General features: G+C 46.4%; 1 protein-coding gene across 2 annotated transcripts in view; it reads left to right on the plus strand.

The window, feature by feature from the left end:
- The window catches only part of HSDL2 (hydroxysteroid dehydrogenase like 2), a 732267-nt gene that overhangs the window by 485032 nt on the left and 225480 nt on the right, over positions 1-21755 (plus strand). For both annotated transcript variants that reach the window (XM_069630633.1, XM_069630634.1), the window contains exon 8: positions 11234-11305. In XM_069630633.1, the coding sequence (XP_069486734.1) occupies positions 11234-11305 (72 nt within the window). The remainder of the gene's footprint in view (positions 1-11233; positions 11306-21755) is intronic.

Here is a 21755-nt window from a genome sequence, read left to right on the forward strand (position 1 = left end):
AAGAGCTGACCTGCCTGAGAGACCTGAGATGATGTTACGGCAACACCTTGATAAGACCCTGTTGGAGAGACGAGGGGCAACCGCCAAATCCCCTGAAGAGGAGAGGGACAAAGTAATGAGAAAGAGAAACAAATCACACAGTAAGAAGTGGGAATACCCCACGGAGTGGGTAAGGGAAAGAGAAGCCAAGAGAGACTGACAACAGCCCCTGAAAGGAAGACAGGAGTAAGGGCAATAGGATAATGGGCCCCAACAGGAGTTTGGGCACAAAAGACCCCTGACGTAGAAGAGGGGCAAAAGCTGCAGAAGAAAGTGAGAGGGAGAAACTCAGAAGCCCCAACAGGAGGTTGGGCAACATATAAAACAACCAAGAGAAAAGGTGAGGGAGAAGGATATATGACTCAACCAGAGAACTAAGATGAGGAAGCATAAAAGCAGGGCCCAGCTGACCCCTCCCCTAGGAGGTCCTGCGCCTGGAAGGCAACTACAGGGCCCAGTTTGAGTTTTCGCATAAGTGGCCCTGTTGCGTGTCTACCTGAGGAGGCCTGGGAGAAGGCCTCTCTGAATTGATGGACTTTGTTATTTTAGGGAAGGACTTAAGTTATTTTCCTCATTTCACCATTTGATTTAGCCATTCTGACAACTCACTATTTTAGTAACCTTTGATTCCGGAAACCTTTATATTGAGTTGAGGATTAGTTGTGACTGACTGATTCGCTTTTTATTTTTAGTACTTTGCGCACCTTTTTGATTACATGGTGTGAGGGGTCAGTCATGTGAGGTGGACAACTGCTTGTAGTTTTCTCAGAATTAGATATTTTATTAATAATAAAAAGTGCAAAGATAACCTAAGTAAGCCTACTCTACCAGGGAGATCCCTACCTGGTCTAGGTTCTAAGGGAAAATCTCCTAGCATACACAAAGCTGGCCCTCACACTAAACAACAAAACATTAACAACATAAACCAGTGTTTACCAATCAACCAGTGACTTTGATGACCTTCACCTGTCCTGGGAAGATCCCTTTTCCAGGATTGCCCAAAGTCAATCTCTCCAAGTGTTCATACAAAAAGCAAAGTCTTGAATCGGTTCTTGAGAATTCCAAAAGAAAAAAAGTTCACTCAAACAAAAATCTACTGCTAACAGTTATTTGTCTTTCTATTGAAAAGTTCCCCTTCCATTTCCAGCAAAGAAAACGGCACCAGTGGTAATCCTGGATAGCCTCCTTCCAGGATGGTATTGTTAAAGTTCAAAGACAAAAGTACCACTTCTGCTTCAACAATTGTCCATCTGGTTATCACCTCTGCAGCATTTTTAGTATGATTTGTCAGCTTGCTTATTCTCAGGGTATTGCTACTTCTTGACAACCCCCTTCTAATGCTGTTACTGTGAAGGCAGGCTCTTTTCCTCCACAGTAGCCCACTGCTTTAACCAATTTTACTGCAACATTTACTGACGGTCTCGTAGATAACCACAGTTATGATCGATCTGCTTCAACTGGAGTACCTTTAGGCAATTTAAAGACACTATTCGACCTCCACAGGTAGGCAAGGCACTCTTCTTTTCTTGGTCATAAGAACAAGGCAGCTTCTTTGCGTCTTCTGCCCTTATTACTGCCACCAGTATAATGTCTTTGCTTCCTGACTGCTTCAATATCAGCTGCAGCAGTCTCTGCATTACAGATTGTTGTCGTAATCTTCTTGCAAGAACCCAGCCCTATTCCCTAGCTTTATTCACACCTTCTTGGTTCCAGTAGCAAACTCAAAGCAGTATTGCCACTCTTCCCGCTTTGGATAACCTTGTCACACTTGTATCAGAGGACACTGGACCTTTAACAACTTCAAAGTGCAGGTGGTTGGATTTGAATAGGGCTTCTTTCACTATAGAGAGGGCGTGCATATTGGCTTGGGTAGTGATTGTTTTCTCTACTTCAGCACCTTCTACAATTTATAAAATACTTGTTCTGAATGTTACAATGTTCAAGCTTCACAAGAAAAACAGATTTGGGTACATGTGACCGCTCTTTGATGGAGATTTTCAACGTTGAGGAACTGTAAGGACTTGCATTCCCTTTCATTAGTAAGGAGTGATACTTTGACTCGCATCAGGAATCCTAATTGACCACACGCAACCTCTCATAATATCCCTTGTAACAGTGCGTGAAAGTCAGTTTAAACTTTACGATTGATTTAACAAAGCGTTATTATTGAGACACGCGACCACTCGGTGCGGTTCCAAAGTTCACCAATGGAAATGAAAAGCTTTTTCGTTTACGCAAGCACAACAACTTGCTTTTGATGTGCATGTGATATATTTCCACTCGCTTCTGCTATTACGCAAATGATAATGGAGCTGATAAGTTACCGGCAAGAGCTTTTCAGTGAATCTGAATACAGAGCTTCACTCACTGGCTCCAGAAACACTGCAGTTGCAGGCTGATTCCATTTGCCCAACAAGGTTCACAAAAGCTAGAACACTAAAGTAACACACAACCTCAAGGGAGGTCTCATCAACGCTAGATCTCTAATAGCCCACGCCTCTGAAATTGCTGACATCACCTGCAACCAACTCGACTTCCTAGCAGTTACTGAAACATGGCTACACAAAGCTGCTGGCCCTGCCCTAATGTTAGCCAGACCCCTGAGCTTCACCATCTTCAGAAAAGATCGAGAAACTTCCAAAGGAGGTGGCATAGCGCTCATCTGCAGAACCAACCTAACCATCAAAGAAATAGACAGCATTACTATGCCGTCAGCTGAACTACTCTCCCTAAAACTAGAGATCTCTGCTTCACGCACTATCACGGTACACCTTATCTACAGACCCCCCCTGGTCCACTAGGCACCTTTGAAGAAGACTTAACCACCCTCTTAAACACTAATGCCAAACCAGGAACACAAATAATTCTACTAGGCGATTTTAACTTAGGCTACAATGACCTAAAAGACACCAATGCCTCCACCATAGCCAACACCATTTTGGAAGCAGGCCTCACCATACGGAATAACGGCCCCACGCACTCTAAAGGCCGCACATTGGACTGGGTCGCAGACATCCACTGCGGGCTGATCACTATTTCATCTCATTGACCATTTCAGACCTTCCCCAACCTAAATCTACTAAAATACATGCTCCTCCTGCCTTCACCCGTTGCAAAAAAAATATAACACTCTCTAACCTCCTCCCTCTGATCCAACCTATCACTAATAACTCCAGCCTGATCACTAACCCTAATGATCTAGCTGGCCTGTACAACAACACCATCAACTCAGCAATTGACGCCATTGCGCCGCTGAAGCTCACCAAATCTAAACCCATTGCCCATCTTAATACCTGGTACACTCCTACGCTTAAAGCCCTACGCAAAGAGAAACGACATGCAGAAGCCTGCTGGAGAAAAACCCCTTATCCCCATAACAAAAACCTCCTTGCTGCCCTTACCAACAGTTACAAAAAACAAATCATTCAGGCGAAAAAAGAGACCTTTAATGACAGAATCAAAAAAGCGAACTCAAATACCAGGGAAATCTTCTCCATCCTGAGAGAATTAGAATCCCCAATTGCACCCATAGGCTCTTGTACCAAAGACAAAGCCTGGTGCACGAACATTCAAAAGGCATTATGTAACACAATCACAATGTTACAAGACAAAATATCAGCCAAAGAATCCTCCCTCCACAACATTACCCTCTCCACGCAAGAAACCATCCTTCAGGAACTTGCTGCCAACCAAACTAAACCTCTTAACCAATTTAGTTTTAGAGCCATCTGTATTGTCGAAACTAAGAATATCATTGGGCCTCATTACACGGAAGGCGGTAATCCAGGGTGCTATTAGCACCCTGGACCATGCCGGTAAATTACCGGCACCGCCTTGGCGGAAAGGGGATTTACCGCCCCATTCCAAGGTTGGAGGGGCGGTAAATCCCCTTTCCGCCATTGCCCTTCCCCATTCCCATTTCTGCCCCATAGGGCTCTATGGGAATGGGGAAGGCGCTAATTACGGCACCGCAATTTTGCGGTGCCGTAATTAGCTCCGAGGTCCCTTAGCGGGTTGGTACTTAACGCCTGCAAGAAGCAGGCGTTAATTCCTCCAACCCGCAAAGGGACCTCGTAGTACGGCGGTAAGGGTTAACGGTCACCGTTGCCATTAACGGTGACCGTTAACCCTTACCGCCGTCCGTGTAATGAGGCCCATTGTCTTTTAAACCGTCTCGATGCCTTGGTGACACCTGTCCAGACCCAATTATCAAAGAGGCTGTACATGATCTAGCCCCTTTCATCACATCATTTATCAACGTATTATTCAAATCATGCTCTGTGTCTACCAACCTAAAAGATGCCTGGATACTACCTCTACTGAAAAAAGCAAATCTGGACCCTAATGTCCCAAAGAACTATAGGCCCATAACAACTGTCTCGTTCCTCCTCAAAATTCTAGATAAAGCTGCATACCTACAGATCCAATCATACCTGGAGATCAATAATCTACTAGGGACCAGACAATCAGGATTTAGACCGAGACATGGAACCGAAACGGCTCTCCTTGATCTCAAAAACCAACTAGATGAACGCAAAGATAGAGGAGACATATCTATTCTCCTACTCCTAGACCTATCAGCTGCCTTCGATCTGGTAGATCACAAGGTACTTTGCAACTACCTCAAATCGGCCGCCAACTTCTCCACAAAAGCCACGGCGTGGATAAACTCATTCTTGGATAAGAGAACCATAAGAGTCTTCTCACCTACATCAGCAGCGGACCCAGTGCCATCACCTGTGGTGTCCCTCAAGGGTCATGTGTTTCCCCCACTTTGTACAATATTTTTACAAAGCCTCTCTTTGATATATTGGACAAACTAGGGGTCTCATACACCAATTACGCTGATGATACCCAGATTCTAATCCCAATCCAGGGAGACTGACAATGTCACCAGCCACATAAATAAAATCTACCAAATCATCCAAACTTGGATGGCCACACATGGCCTATGTCTTAACGACGACAAGACTGAGCTCTTAATCATCGGGTCTACCAGTAAACTTAACAAATTATCCCATTTGTACAATTCCATCACTATTGATGGCATCAAAATCAAAGTAGCCAAGGAAGTTAAAACCTTAGGATTCTACTTAGATTCAGCTCTCACCCTCGACAAGCAAGTAAATGCTACAGCCTCAGCAACTAGCTACACCTGCAAACGTATTCACGCCTGCAAACCATACCTGTCCACAGACAGCTGTACCACCATAGCACGAGCCCTCATCCTCTCCAAATTAGACTACTGCAATGCACTGTACCTAGGCACCAGTAAACACACCACCAACAAACTCCAAACTCTGCAGAACAATGCCCTTAGAACTGCTCTAGTAATTCCCAAAGGACAACACATATCTGACTATAGAAGAACTGTCAACTGGCTGGCTATTAACAACCGTATCAAACTTAAAACTCTGAACATTACACACCTGCATACCTCACAGAGAAATTCACAAAGTACACATCCGAACGACCCATCAGAAAGGCCCACACTAACAGCATCAAAATCCCCAACTTTAAACTGAAAATAACTGGAGGGACCAGCTTCCCAGTACTAGCAGCTCATCTCTGGAACTCTATCCCAGACTCACTCAGAGCTACCCCTTCCTTCCATGTGTTCAAAGCTAACGTCAAACTCTGGCTTCACACCAACGACTGTTAAAAGCCTCAACTGCATCATATATTATGTATATTTAATGTGATATATTTGAAACTGTAACATATCCTACTTGTAAATCATGTGACATTGCAACATATGAAATGCCTGATAAATTATCCTGTAACATAAGAAATGTAAAATATTCTTGTACCTGTAACCTAAGTTTTATTTCTTGCAAGCGCCCAGTTGCTTAACGGCCAGGTGCGCTCTATAAATAAATAAACGATACAATTTCCCGACATCTCTTCCTTCTATTATTTCGGGCACTCTTGGGACCCACACCTCTCTGCAGCATTGGTCTGTCTGATCCGTCCTTCACTCCTCAATCCCTCGGCTTGCTTCTGCACACGGGCCTCGGGTTGTAGGCTCTGCAATTACAACTACTAGATGCACCTGGGAAGACCTTCAACTTTGCCACGTCTCTGTGCAGCCAGGCAGGGTTTGTGAACACAGGAACAACTCGGAACCTGCAGGTGAAATCTGCTCTTCTCTCATCCCGGCGTCACTTAAGTGAACACACGTCCTCTTGAAATGCCAGCCTCGTGCTATTCTCCTTTTGCTCCTACTGCCAGATTTCCAGCTTCTGCTCTAGCCAGTGCTCCAGATAAGATTTTGAGGTGGGAGTATTTTACTCCCCATTTGCAAACTTTGAGAGTAAATGTGATTTCAAGAGTAAAAATGACTTTTCTCCTTTGCAAGAGAGTAAAATGTATGTGACATGCAGTCGACGTGTGCAAAAACTGTATGGAAATCTTAACCATGCGGCAGCTTTCTGCATTGTAACAGAATACACTGTTAATTATTTCTCTATGGTCTGGCCATTTGATCTCTCCTGTATATATTTAAATGTTGAAAACACAAAAACCTACTAAATTACATAGTAAAGCAAACATTAATTGTATTGTGTGTTTTGAGGTTCGATAGCAGAATTGTCTTTTGATGTTTAATGAAAGTCCTCATTTCCTTGAGCTATTACTACCTAATGGTATGCCAATGTTCTGATACAACAGTACAGAGGGGCAAGGACTTCATGCTAAATTCTATACCTAATCTCAAGGTCAAATGGTTATTTCAATAGCACTTTTGGCAAAGAGCTGTACATTGAAAATATTTATCACAATTATCACCAAGCCGAACTTGGTACTCTAGCGACCTCAAAAGGATGAAATGCTGAGTTGTCCTTGCCGGGATTTCAACCCACAGATCACGCACAGATCGCAGCATCCAGCGCTCAACCGGCTGAGCTATCTCATTGGAGTATTAAAGGAGGTATAATAATCAGTTTTAGATGTTGGACAAACCATGAATGAAGCGCTGCATAAAGTTAAATACCTATCTGGATTATCACAGGGACAGGTTTTGCTGAGTTTCTATTTCAATTACAAATGTAACTTTAATTTGTTTGTTTTTGAACAGCGCTTGCACTTCCTGGAGAGTCAGGTCTTGGATATTTTAATTGTAGTCTTGAAGATTTGAGAGGCTAGAACACCTGTGATTGGTGTAATGTCCATCACTCACCCTTGAGCAAAGACTGTTTCCACTGACCATTTATAGTAATGTACCACATTGACTGCAAGGTTGAATGGATGTAAACTGACCATGCATACTCATCATTTTACACACTGTTTTTATTATTAGAGTGTACATTAAATTAAAAGTGTAAACCTGATCTGCTTCCACATGATTATGCACACAGCACAGGAACTCTGAAAAATACATGTGTGCAATACTGGTTTGCTTTCACTGGAAAAAAAAGCATAATTTGTTACAAAAGATTAATTCTCAATTGCAACTTAGTTTTCCATCCTTTTAATTATACAATCCTAAAATGCTAGGAAAATAAATATGTACAGTGCTTTTGTTTGCTCCATGAGCATCTATGTACAACACAGCAGAAGCTGAATGGAAAGAAACAGTTCCTTTTATTAGAGTGTGCAGTTTCTTTTTTTAAAAGGCTTCAGAGGAATCCATTCTGTTTCAGAGGCTTTTCTCCATGGCTTGCAATTACATACATGTAGATGAAAATCAAAAGACGCGGTCTAGATTCTTTCAAGTAACCGGACCTTTGCACTGCCCTCTGCTCTAAATTTGTGCATAAATGGACACAGGCAAATAATTAATCCATATTTACAAGATTTTAATGCATAGAAATGCCTGGTACAAACCTTATCTCGAGCACTGGCTCCAGCTCCTTCCCGCTGCAGCCTTTTATGGTTAAAAATGGGGCAATTAAGTTCAGGTGCGGGCCCTTAGTGTTAATTGTCTGACCTTGGCAAAGGTTGCTAGGCCTACTTGCCTGTCCTACCACTTCTACATGCCTCCTGAGCACCTCTTCCTCGTGGTAGTATGGGACTTGTTGTTCACTTTAGTGAACTAAGTTTATCTACTTCTTCGGGTTTGCAAAAAGCCATTAAAAGGGAGAGGTTACAGGTAAAGTTAAAAAGAGGTTCCTCCCAGTATGATTTCCCCCCCCCCCATTTTATTTTTAGATGTTTTGTATGGCATTTGTGTAGTTAGTCATGTATTTCAGTTTCCATATCACATGCCTACATTTGATTAACAACAACAAACAACTTCCTACACATGCTTTGTGTTACTTATAACCTCAGTTGGGGCAAGCGCTTCAATGTCTGGGGCTGTAGCTTCCGCTCCTCATATCTCCAGTTGGGCAATGTCACTTTGGTGTGATCGGGTTGATTAGTTGGGCACAACGCGGGTGATTCCTGTTTTAGTTGGTGCATTCATGGGGGCTTGTCGGACGGGTGGAACTTGTCCCAGAGCAACGCTTTCCATGCCACACATTTGTCAATACCATCTGGTTCCGATCTGTTAGCTCCCTCCACCCACACCTTGGTCTCCGCCTCTGCCCACCTTTCAAATTCTTTGCGCCATTTTCCATATTGTGGCCCCGCAGCAGCTTTCCAGGACATGGCGATGGTTCTTTTGGCTAATATGCATGCCAGGTCCATAAACCTAACCACATGTTTGTTTGCTGATCCTGGGGTAGGCACCAAGCAGGCATTCTTTCAGTGACCTCTCATACCTCTTTATTCCAGCCTCCCTACATGCTCGCTCTATGCGTGCCCAGAAACTTCGCACACGCGCACACCCCCAGAACATGTGTAGCAGGTCATCATCCTCGCCCCTGCACCACAGGCATTGTGAACTTGCTTCCTTGTTAAACATAGCTCTTCTGTACGGGGTCATGTGTGTACGGTACAGCACATTCAATTGTATTAATTTGAAGCGCTGGTTCCTCGATACAGCCTTGGGGAAGCCCAGTATTCTCTCCCATTCTTTCTCTGTTATGCTTGCACCTACGTCTCTCTCCCATTGTTCTTTCAGTGCGGTGCCCTTGGGGTTGGGTGTGTATCAGCATGCTGTACAGCCTAGAAGTCAGTCTCCAGCCGTCATTCAAATTGTACATCTGGGTCAGCAGTGGACTCGCCTGTGGTTCCTCTGGCTAGCCCTCCCATCTTTCTTTGGCTGTTTCCCGGACTCTGCGGTACCAGAGAAATTGCCCGTTCGGCAGCGCCTCTCTTTCTTGCATTGAGACGAATTCCCTTAACACCCCATCTTCATATATGTCTCCCATGTCCCCATCCCTTCCTATTTTCTTACTAGTGCCATATCTGTGCTGTCTCTGCATGTTTCAGCCGCTATCGCCATCTCCGGTGAGTAGGGGTTTACTAGTTTCAGTAGGATGTGCGCTCTCCTCCACACCTTCCTCCCCAGTGTTATCAGTGGAGTGTGTTTCGGGCCCTCCTGTTTTACCCACCATATTTCTTTTAGTTTGATGGGAGCCACTAGGTGTTGCAGTAAGTCTGTTTCCGAGGTAGTCTCGTCTGCTAGCCATTTAACTTCGTGACTGAGCTGTGCTGGCAGGTAGTACCTCTCGAGATTTGGCAATTTCACCCGCCCTTATCGTATGGTAGATATAAAATTGCTAGTGAAAGTCTGTGGCGGTTAGCGCCCCACAACAATTCTCGGAGCAGCACCTCCAAGGAGCGGAAAAAGGACGCCCCTACATAGTAGTGCACATTGTTGAAGAAGTACAAAAACTACGGGAGAATAATCATTTTGGTGATGGCTACCCTACCTAACAGTGATAGTGGCAGCTTCAACCAGAACTTCATGGACTTCCTCAAGCCCTGCACCACCTTTGCTGTATTAAGTTTGTGCATTTGTTCCGGTGTAAGTCTAATGTTCACCCCCAAGTACTTGAATGTGTCCACCTCCCAATTGAGTCCCACCGCAGGTAGTTCGACATTCTTCCCTCTCAGCCGCGCCAACGGGAATATGCAGGATTTGGTTTTGCTGAAGTGGATACCTGACACTTTGGCGTAGTTATCAAGTGTGTCCAGGATCACTGGTACATTCAGGTGTGGATCTCTCACGTACAGCAGCACGTTGTCCGCATAAAGTGATGACAGGTGTCCTGTTTCCCCAACCCAGATGCCAGCATCCAGGTGTTGCTTCCTGAGGTATATGGCTATGGGCTCGAGGCCCAGCACGTACAACATTGGGGATAGTAGGCATCCCTGTCTCGTACCTCTCTTGATGTCCCAGATTGCTGACACCATCCTCCGTGTTTTAACCCTGGCCTTTGGATTAGTGTATAATATCCGCACCCATCGGATGAATCCTTCCCCAAATCAAAATTCCCCTCAGTGTTGCCACCAGCCATTTCCAAAATATTGAGTCAAACTCCTTTGTGGCGTCCAGGGAGAGTATGGCATACTGTAAAGGTGCAGCTGTTTGCTTGTGTATGTGTTGCAGTCTGCGTAAGTACAACGCTGTGCTGCGCCCTGGTGTAAAGCCATTTTGGTCACTATGTATCAAGCCCCCCATTATCCTGGTCAGGCGCTTGGCCAGTATGGTGGTTAACATTCCCCTCCCCCCCCCCCTCCCCCATGAGATCCTCCCGCAGAACACCACACCCAGAGTTAGGATCAGGAAGAGTCTGCCCTCTCCTGACTACATGGGAAGAGACTGTAGGCAGGGTTTTGGTGAGGGATCCGCAGGATTCCCCACAGTGGGTGAAGTGCACCTTACGTTTTTGTTATTCACACACGGATGCACTTCTAAATCATTTGTGTTTGAACATTTTGCTTTATTCCTCAAACCCTGTTTGGTTTTACACTTGCTTAATAAACAGTTTTCTTTGCAAAGACCCAAAGTCGGAGACCCTTCTGTTCGACATGTCGCAGGTTCCACATGTACCTATGCTTACTATGTGCATAGGTAATCTGTCAAAGTTACATGCTTGAATCATCCCATTGTCAGTTTTTGCTGATTCAGCTCTGAACCAATTCATAAAATGGCTGCTGTTTTCTCTGTAATATTGTGTTTCATAGAAATGTCTGTTTCCCTATTCTCTCATGATACCATGTATCTAAATTGGTTTTATTCCTGGCTTTTTTGTAAATTGAGAACCACTAACAAATGTATTTGAATGAAAGCAAAAACATGAAATGGAAAGTAATACATGCACATTTTCAGTAAATAAAACGGCGACAATGTGTTTATTTTTAGGCCACCCGTTGCTTCCAGATTTCTTCTTGGATGAAAATCCTGATGCACTGACTGGTAAAATAGAGGAATATGGTAAGAGAGGCTTTGTTTCCATATGTATGTTACAATGTCCTAGATATACTAATCGGAGACGTCGGAGGGGGGATGGGCACGTGGGCGAGTTGTCTCTTGGAACTCCTCAGCTGCCTTTAATACGGTCGACCACAGGTTAGTTGTTTCCTTCCTGGCTGAACTCAAGGGGATTGTTGTCACTGTACTGGACTAGTTTGATGGGTAGATAACAGCGAGTCTAAATGTGCTTTACCGGATCACCCTCACCCCTGTGCCTTGTCCAGCTAAACTCTTTGATATGAACATGGAGCAGCTGGGGTGTGTGACCTTCATCTAGTGGATAGCTTCTTCCTGCACCATTATGCTGATAAATCACACGTACCTATGAGGTTATCTCCAGTGTACACATGTTGCCTAGGGGCCTGGCCTTGGTACCAAAGGAAACTGGATGCCAAGAACTCCCTGAAATCAAAACCCTCAAAACAGATTTATTTCTATATGAACTCCCTCTTGTTCCACAGTCCCGGTCCAGTCTGGAGTACCCCTACTGTAGTCACGCCCGATTTCCTGAGGTAGCTGCATTGGCTTCATACTTGAATCAGCCCTAAATATGAAAGACCATGTGGCCAAAATAGCCCACACTTCCTGTTTTTAATTGGCTGTTTTATGCAGATTATAACATACACCCCACACTCTCACCCCACTGATTTCCGGCCTCTAGTGCAGTCCCTCGCATTTCCAGATTGGATGGTGGGAGATCATTGTAACGATTCCCGATGCCACTCTAGCCCCCTTAAAATACATCCATTTTGAATGGATTGTGTCCTCCCACATATTACTCGTCTTTGATGTACTCTGATATCCTGCTTGCAGATCGGAAACTTGTCGATCATCATTGACCTTGTGTATTTCGAGGGCCTCCGTCCTCCTAGTGTATGCCGTTGATGCTGGTATAAAAGGCATGCCACATGCCCGTTGCCTCAGTTCTGTTTTTCCGCACAGCTGCTGGAAGCAGTTCTTCGCCTCAGCGTGTTTGATAACTGCATAGTTACGAGTTTTGTCCAAGAATGACGACTGATACCCTAAAAACGGTGTTCTGCTAAAATGTCTATAACCGATCCTCATCAGGTATGTCTCTGGTGCCTGCGGTCTGGCCACATCGTCGACGATTGTGGCTTGTGCCAGTCTGACTGGAAAAGCTTTAAAATAAACTTGCTTTAGGCAAACCCTCACCAAAATAGTCTTCGGTAACCCCCACAAAGAAATGGTCAGAAGATAAGAGCCCAAGAAAGAGGTATCCACACCAGGCCAAGAGGCATAGCAAGCGCGCTAAGCACTCAAGATCTTGTCATTTCTCTTAATAGTCTTCCCTGAGATCTAAGAAGAGACATCATCGCTTGTGATCGTCACCTACAGATTCCTCGTCCGAAGGGAAACTGGTAAGCTTTCCAAAGAAGGGGGCTAGTGAGGCAGAACTGGATAAATTCCATCTGCAGATGATGGAGGTGTTTGTGAAGGCAGCGACATCAGCCCCTTCGAAGAAGTCATTAGAGACTTCCGACCCCATTGCGCCAAAGGCCGACAGGGAGTCGATGAAAACCACTGACTGCACACCCAAGAGCCCGGACAGCAGGTCATCAAAGGCATCTTGTGCACCTCATGGCCTTAATGCCTCGAAGGGATACTCATCCTCCCACCCACTCGACACTGTCGAAAGCATCAAAGTCGAGCTCATTGATGTCGGAAGTTGACTGAGTCGAGGTCCTTGACGTCCTTTTTCGGAACCCTTTACAAACCTCAGGACAAAAGAGACTTTTTAAAGTCTCTGGCCTCTATTCTTGTGGAGGAGGAGGAGGTGGAAGAGGAAAGCCCTAATTATGGTTTTGGCCTGGAGTACGGCACTCCTGGTGTTCCACAGGAGCTAATATCCCAGGAATCAAGAATGAGGGACATTCTAAACACCCTAAAGGATGCCAGTGGTCTGTCTACTTCCCCAGAAGTTGATTTTAGCACCCCTGAGGGCTCGGGGTCATGCTGATGCTTTTTATAGATCAGTAATGGCAAAGGTAATAGAATGCCTGGGCTGGGGAATATGATCTGTTGAGTATAAACTAGATAACTTGACTGATAATTTGGATAAGGGGCCACCGAAGGAACCAACCGTTCCTTTTCACATAGTAGCAGTGGACGGGAGCGGTCGGGAGCAGTGCTCCTCTACTGAAAAAGAAACAGTTCCAGAATGGTTTCGTTTTAAAATAAAGTGTAGGAAATTTCACTTTCAGTGCACTGCACCGAGCGTTCCCCTAAACAGCAGGAGCATGTGTTTTGGGCTTTGTATTGTGCGTGTGAGGGGGTGGCAATGGGGGTCTGTGAGGAGTGGTGCAGGCCAGTAGGGAACATAGTTCCACTACTACTTTTTGTACACTTCGACCACTGCATAGTAGTCAAGAATAGAGTATTGGAGAACTGGAAAAGACTGGACACCACTCCTGCTGTCCACAAAGACTTTACAAAGAAATACAGGTCGTCATCAATGGATCTGGAGTTTTTCGAAACATCATGGTCCACAAAGCTTTGTTGTTCAAGCAGCCACTTCTGCTTCTGAGAGAGGAGCCTATGACAGTGCCTCCAGACAGGGAGGATAAAAGGCTCAATGCATCTAAGCACATCCCAGAGGGTGAAGAAAGGGATGGTTTTATGAACCTTATTCAATATGGAAAGGACGCAATGTGTCAGTCCTTGCAGTCAGGTCTGGATACTGCAGACCATATTAGCCGTTCTATGGCTGCCGGTACAGTGTTTAGACGATTCGACAGGCTAAGACAATCAGGGTTTGCTTCTGATATGCAATTCAGGCTGTTGGATATGCCGTTTGAAATATCCTATTTGTTTGGGAAAAAAGCAGATGAAATCCTTGAAAAATTGCAGTTGTCTAAGGCAGCAGCTAAATCTGACTCTGGCCATTAGGCAGTCCCAACGGGGTCAATCAATTCCGTCCTCTACCCAGGAATGGAGAAACCATTAATTTCTGTACTATTCCTCTGTTGGGAAAGCAAGAGTCAGTTTATGCAAAGGAGACCGAGAAGGCAACCACGGGGCGGCTGAGGTCATACAGGCAGAGGGGCTGCTGCAGAATCCACTTCCTTGCCTTCCGCACTGACCGGTGCCCTAAAACCACTTTGAAGACTTTAGTCTTTGTCTGTGGTAGGAGGCAGGTTAAGTAAGCATCTGAAGGAATGGTGAAGCATCATTAAAGATGCTTGGGCTCTACAAACTGTTGCTCATATTTACCGAATCCTTTCCGAGGAAACCACCAACTGTCCCCTGTGAGGCCAGTCCTTGAAAGTACCAGATCTGTTCCTTCTACAGGAAGTGCAGACACTGTTGGAGAAGGGTGCAATCGAACAGGTACCTGTAGCAGAAAGAAATCAAGGATGGTACTCTGCTTATTTTCTGATTCTGAAAAAGGACAGAGGTTTGTGACCCATCTTGGACTTGAGTTCTGATATGATATGGCATTTATAACATGCCTATACACAAGTGTTTCAAGGCGCGACGAGGCAAGGTAGGGGGAACAGAGGGAAGACAGAGACAACAATCTTACTAGGCCAGGTGACATTGAGAACGCGCAAGTGCAGGGGAGGGGGGAAAGGGAAAGTGCAGGGGGGAGGAAGGGTAGTGCAGTACATAGGACCAACAGTAATAAATAAATAAAATAAATAGAAACAATAGGTAAAAAGTGCAGCCAGCTTGTGGCAAGTGCAGGGGTAAGTGCAGACATCAAGTGTCATGCGTTGGTGGGGCTTTAGGGATACAGAACAGCCCCCAAGTGCACGGGTTGCCCAGGAAGCAGTGCAGGTGTGCAGCTGGCGGGGCAAGGGATCTGGGCCCGAGAACAGAGGGTAGCCAGGTGACCAGTGCAGTTTCAGTCAGGAGTTCAGCAGGGTAGAGGAGAGAATGCAGAAGCAAAGTGGAAGATCTTGAGGTGCTTTCGGAATCAGAGATGGTTCTCCTCAAGTTTCAGGGAGGCTGTTCCAGAAGGAGGCTGAAGAAAAAGATCAACCACCAACTTGTTGCTTGGAGAAGCGACTGACCCTGGGGGAGTTGGAAGCGGATGAGCGAAGAGCTCGTGAAGGAAGATATTTAGGAAGAGAGAGTTGAAGGTATTGAGGCCCCAGAAGGCCTTTGGACAATGCAGAGGGTTTTGAACCTTATCCTCACAGCCACTGGGAGCCAGTGCAGAGATTTCAGTCCTGGAGAGATAAGATCCCTGGGCTTGAGGCCAAGGACAAGTCTTGCAGTCCTGTTCTGGATGAGTTGCAGAGGGCGGAGAGTAGAAGCAGGCAGATTTAGAAAGAGGCTGTTGCAGTAGCCCAGCCTAGAAAGAACCAGAGCTCTGGAGAGAGTGAGCTTCTGGGGGGAAGGAGAAGAAAGGAAGAATACCTCTGAGGCGGTGCCGCTGGTAGTGTGACTTCTTAGAGACGTCAGAGATGTGATGAGAGAAGGAGTGTGGAGTCGAAGATGACCCTGAGGTTTTTAGCCTCACAGGTGGGAGAAGAAAGTGGTCCAAGAGAGGCCGGCCAAAGAGCGATGGGAAAGGAGGAGGCATGTGTGCCGATGAGGAGAATCTGCTTTACTGGCATTAAGGCAGAGATCCTTGGCGGCATACCACTCCTGGATAGTGGACAGTCAGTCAGAGATGAGAGACAAAGAGGTGGCGAAAGGGAGCCTGAAAATGAGCAGATTGTCGTCCACATAGCACTGAAAGTTGGGGCAGAGAGCAGCAATGTAGTGGGCAAGAAGTGCCAGATATTGGTTGAACAGCCAAAGAGAGAGGTTAGGCCCCTGGGGAACACCACAGGTAGAGATAGAGGAGAGGAAGGACCCAAGTTGGACCTGGGAGGGTCGATCAGAGAGGAAAGAGGTCAGCCAGGCCAGGGCCTGATCGGTGATACCCAGGTTATCACGGAGACGGTTGAGCAGGATGGCATGGTTGACTGTGTCAAAGGTAGAAGAGAGATCAAGTAAGATGTGGACACAGGGTATTGGAATCAAGGTTTGAGAGCAGGTCTTCACTGATGTTCAGGTGTGCAGTTTCTGTGCTTCTAGCAGCTCTGAAGCCAGACTGATGGTCATGGAGACAACCAACAGATTCAGTGTGAAGATTAAGCTCGGAGATGGCCAGCTTTTCCAGGAGTTTGCCCAGGAAAGGAGTGATGGAGATCGGGCGATAGTTAGCCGGGCAGGAGGGGTCGGCTGTGGGTTTCTTGAGAAGAGGGTGCACAAGGGAGTGTGCAAGGAGTTCCTCAGGAAGGACCAGTTCAAGATGGTCACTCTTGCAGATCCTCCAGGCCCTTCAGCTCCAGGATTGGATGGTGTCATTGGATCTTCAGGATGCTTATTTCCTGAGATTCGCTGTTGGCAGTTTTCGCCATATATTTTGTGTACTGCCATTCGGGCTGATCTCTGCCCCGAAGTTCTTCACCAAGCTTATGGCAGTGAATCTACAGAGGGGGGGATTTACATCTACCCCTACCTGGACGATTGGCTGATCAGAGGCTGTTTACATGAATAGGCTCTGGAACATCTGGACAGCACCTGTCGCTCTCTCCACAGGCTGGGCTTCTCCTTCAACTTGAAGTAGTCCCACATGACACCTTCCCAAAAGCTGCAATTCATTGGAGCTGTCCTGGACTCTCTGCGGGGAAAGCTTTGCCTCCTGTGGTAAGGGCTTTCCATGTATCGCAGATGGTAGACAAAGAGTGCCACAAATCTTCTGGTCTTTGATTTTCTGAGGTTGCTCGGTCTCATGGCATCCTGCGTTTTCCTAGTGCCAGAGTCCCGCCTGAGAATGAGGTCCCTTAAGACTCAGTGGTCCCAGTTCTCCGGCAGGATGGTGGATCTGGTATGGATCCTGAGCGGGTTTGCGCAGGATCTCATGTGGTGGTCCGCCAAAGAGAATGTGTTAAAAGGGGGACCCTTTTGGCAGCCATGGCTGGAGATTCCAGTGGTTACAGACGCCTCCCTCTAAGGCTGGGGCGAGGGGGTCAAGCCAGCGAGCTGACAATCAGCGGACACTGGTCTCCGAGTCCAAACTGCATATCAACCTTTTGGAGCTGAGGGCAATCAGACTATCACTGATGGCCTTTCTGTCCTCTGTGCGGTCGAAGTGTCCTGATAATGACAGACAACAGTGGGCATGCACTACCTCAACAAGAGAGGTGGTGTAGGGTCACTGCCACTGTGCAGGGTAGCAATGCAGCTCTGGTTTTGGGCACTGCAAGAGGGAATCTCTCTTTAGGCAGTTCATCTGGCCAGAGAGGAAAACATGGCAGCGGACGCTCTGAGTAGGCAAGGCACAACCTCCCACAAGTGGGAGTTAGCTCAAGAAGTCCTTCAAGAGATTTTCATCCTTTGGGGACTCCCTCAAGTGGATCTGTTTGCGTCGTGTCAACAGGAAGTGCGACCTGTTCTGCTCCATGGGAATTTCATTCAGAGAGGAGGATAGCTCAGGGGCAACGCGCTCGACTTGGAAGCAAGACAACTCTGATCCACACAGGTTTGATTCCCGGTCCGCGCTTAGAAACCTCTGGGTATTAAGCGCTTTATAAATAACCAATTACCAATTACAAGCTCATGGGGATGCATTCATAGTGGACTGGGAATTTCCACTTCTCTACGTGTTTCCACCAATCCCAGTCATTCCTCATGTTCTCAGGAGGTTGAGAAAGTTTTGGAAATCCATGATCCCGATTGCTCCGGACTGTGTCAGAAGGCCGTGGTACCCGGAACTTCTGCAAATGTGTATCTGCCCTCCAATTAGTCTTCCTCAAAGGGAGCATCTCCTCTCGCAAGAGGGGGATCGTATTCTTCATTCAGAGATCAGGGCCTGTGGTGTCTGGCGTTTTTACTTGGCATGTGTGCATGCTGAGTGAAAGCTTTCCTAGCTGTCTGTCTGGCTCAGCTATCTTGGGAATGCCACAAGGGATATAGAATGTTGTGTGTGGGGAATTCTAGAGAGGACCATTGGTGAGGCGCTTGGAGATGGGAACCTGTAGCAGAAGGATGCCTAACCCTTTACTCCTGTGTAACCTTCCTGAGTTCTAAGCATTAAAGTACATTTCCTTTTGTACTTACTTGACTCCTGCGTGTTACATGCTTGCTGGGTGACTTACATGAGTTTCCCAGATACTACATTTTGGCGACGAGGATGCTTGAGGAGTGAGCCCTTGATGATGGTGCCAGACAGAGGTTGGCTGGGGCCACGCTCGGTTGGAGACTGGAGCCAGCATGGAGAGTGGCACAGCAGCAAGAGGCTCCTGCAGGAGTTGTCTGGTGTGCTGGGTTAAGCGTGTAGCCAGAGAAGCGGTGCAGCAGATGAAGATTGGAGTATGCTCCTCAACCGGCAGGTGTGTGTTGGGAGAGACCAGAAGTCGTCCAGGCCGTGTCAAGTGGAGCAGCAGGAGTACGGAGCTGTCTGAGATGCGCAGCTGGAGTACTGGTGGTGTCATGAGGGAGAGCGTCATAGTTCCATGAATTGAGTGTCTGTGACACGCAACAACAACCCAGGCAGTCCTGTATCAGAGGGAACTTTGCGGGTGTCCAGGGAGAGACGGGAGGGCTGCTTTGGCCCTTTGCCAGTGCAGAAGGGAACGTGCAGGCACTCGTGAGGTCTTAAAGCAGAGCTCCTTGGGGGCCTTATTGGCCTGTCTGCGTGTGCTAAAGGAATTATTTCATCCTTTGGTGGTCAGCGGCCGTTAGTGCCGTGGAGCTCTGTCTCCGTCTGTGCTCGTTGGGGTAGTGATGAAGTCAGCTACCTTGGTTTGCAGGATAGTGATGGCTTCGAAGCCTTGCGATGTTAGGATCAATAAAGGAGCTCTGGGACACTGGTGAAGAAAAGACCCTCAAAACGTTCCATGCATCGTGACGTGCACAGAAATTATGGCTGGAGGCTCTTTCTAGACTGGATCATCTTTCTAGACTGGAGCAGTCGTTGCATGTCATATCTGTTGGGGCAACGGTGTGTACTAGCAGCAGAGTAAATCCATAAAGGTTAAAGGCGGTGCTTGGGGAAAGCACGCGAATGCTGGAGTGCTGAGGGAAGGGATCCAAAGTGACTTTGCCGGTTATCATGTGTGCTCTTATCCGGTGGCGCTGGGAGTTCATCTTGCCCATATTTCAAGTGCAAAATGGTACTGCGTTCAATTCATGCGGTGGTGCTGGTGATCGTCACTTTTCCTGTGGACTAGTTTCATGTTGGGAGACTGGCAGGCTGTTTGGGGACTGTTCTCAAAGTTACGCACAGAGAATAATGTTCACGTTGCAGATGGGATCGTAGCTGCTTTTCCTTCTCGTACATTTTTCTGTATCACGGCCTGATTTTCCAGAGCGCATTCGACAATGTCAAAGCAATTTTGATAACGTAAATGGGCTACAATCCAATGATGAGATTGCCAGTTTAGGAATAGTACATAAACGAAGTGCAAGTGAGAGGAGTAACGTTTGAAGAATTCTGGAGCATTTCATGTGGTTTACTATAATAGTAGTGCTTTAACTTGTATGCGGTAAGTAGGTTGCTGTTGATTTTGATGTTGGTGAAACATGTGCACAGTAGTGAAAAAGTGGAATGTTTTACAAACAAAGGTAATGTTTTTGCATGATGATTTCTGTGTGACATGTTTAAGTTAAGTGCACGTTTACAGCAGTGTTTTGTGCATCATGTAGTCCAAAAGTTTTGTGTTTTGTTTTCTTGACAATTACATGTTTTAGATGGGCTTGGGGCATTTTAAATGCCATCTGCATGAAATGTCTGCACCACCCAGATTTACCTGGTAGCTGTGGCTGAGCAGTCAGACTTTTATCAAGAAGAGTAGGGCAGTATGTAGAGTATACACAATAGGGCCAAAACACAGTAGAGCAAACAAACACTGACCAGAGCTTTGTATAAAAAGTATATAATTATTTATTTAAAACACACTTTATGGCATATACTAGCCCTCTCAATCAAAAGCAAGTTAAAACACAGTCAGGTAAAGTATACACACTTCCCTTAATAGTTATCAGACAAGTCAGGGTTAAAACACTACTATTTGTAGTTAAAGGGGGAGAAAAAGGCAGAGCATAAAGGTAGAACCGTTCCCAACACTTTTAAGAGTTCAGAGCAAGGGGAGAAATGCAGGTTATACTGTAGAGCCCAAGTTCATAGGCCAGGCCCACTTTAAATGGAGCAAAGCAAAATGTGCCCAGGATCACACGATTTAAAGTGCACTAAAAGTCTTTGCAGAGTGTTCAAAAGAGGTTGGGGTGATGTAAAAGATATAGTTAGGCCTGGAGCCAACCCAGTTTAGAAGCCAAGGATTTAAGGGTCACCTTTAGCAATCTGTAGAAAGGGAGGCCAGGCAGGACACAGTACCTTAAAGAGAAAGGAAGCTCCAGCGGGGGCAGTTGTTCCTGGCAGTGGTTGAAGTTCGTGGTTCCGACCAGGGGAAGAGAAGATCTCGTCGAGGAGGGAATGGGGAGTCGTTGCACTGCACAGGGATGAAACCAGCCGCAGGGTTCCCGATTAAAAGGTGCAGTCCTTTTATTCGCGGTCAAAAGTGGTGAGCTTGGCTCTCTGGCCGCCGGGGTGCTTGGCACGGGCGATTCCACCAAGTGGCGTCTTTGGAAGGTGAAAAGGGCAAACTGGTTGATCCCACCAGCTGAGAGGAAGAAGACTCGTCCAGCAGAAGATCTTCTCTTGTCGTCGGGGAAAGTGGTGAGGTAGCTGCAGCAGGGCTTCACCGGTGGTGTCGTCGTTGCAGATGGCTCAGCTTCTTCCCTCTTCGGATTCTTAGGTCCTGTGGCGACTTCTGAAGTTCCAGTCCCAAAAGCCCTGCTTTTATGCAGAAAACCCCCCATTCATCAGCGTAGCTGTCAATCACACATGCTAAGTGGTGAGCCGGGCGGCTCATCACTGGGTCAATCAGAGTAGAGTGCGACTTGGGTCGCTAAAGCAACGCAGTCCAGGGTGCCAATTCCCCCCCTCCACCCTTCCTGTGGAACCCAGACAGAGTGGCACCATTTGGAGGGCTTTTGTGGAGAAGCCCGTCAAAAAGTGGAACAAAGGGCTCGACCTTGGTCAGAGTTACAGAGACTGACACAAACGCCATTTTAGAATCGAGTTCTGGCATAAAGACCCAACCGGTGATTTAATATTAAATAAATAAACCGGCGGTATCTTTAACATTGCACCAAAAAGTGGTGCGTTTAAAATCAATGGGAAAATCCCATAGAGAATATTCCGGTGGAATATTTCGCGTGGTAACCACTGCCACCAGCCAGAAACTCAACGAGGGGGGACGGGACAGTGCCCCCTCGAAAACAGACCCAGGGGCAATCGAATTACCCCTTACCAGTACTTCCTCAATATGATGGTTTGTACTGGTTCTGTTCACAATTTTGGACTAGTAAAGCCAATGGGAGTCCATGTTTG

This window comes from Ambystoma mexicanum, chromosome 6q (genome assembly GCF_040938575.1).
Source record: "Ambystoma mexicanum isolate Mex_15411 chromosome 6q, UKY_AmexF1_1, whole genome shotgun sequence".
Classification (NCBI taxonomy): domain Eukaryota; kingdom Metazoa; phylum Chordata; class Amphibia; order Caudata; family Ambystomatidae; genus Ambystoma; species Ambystoma mexicanum.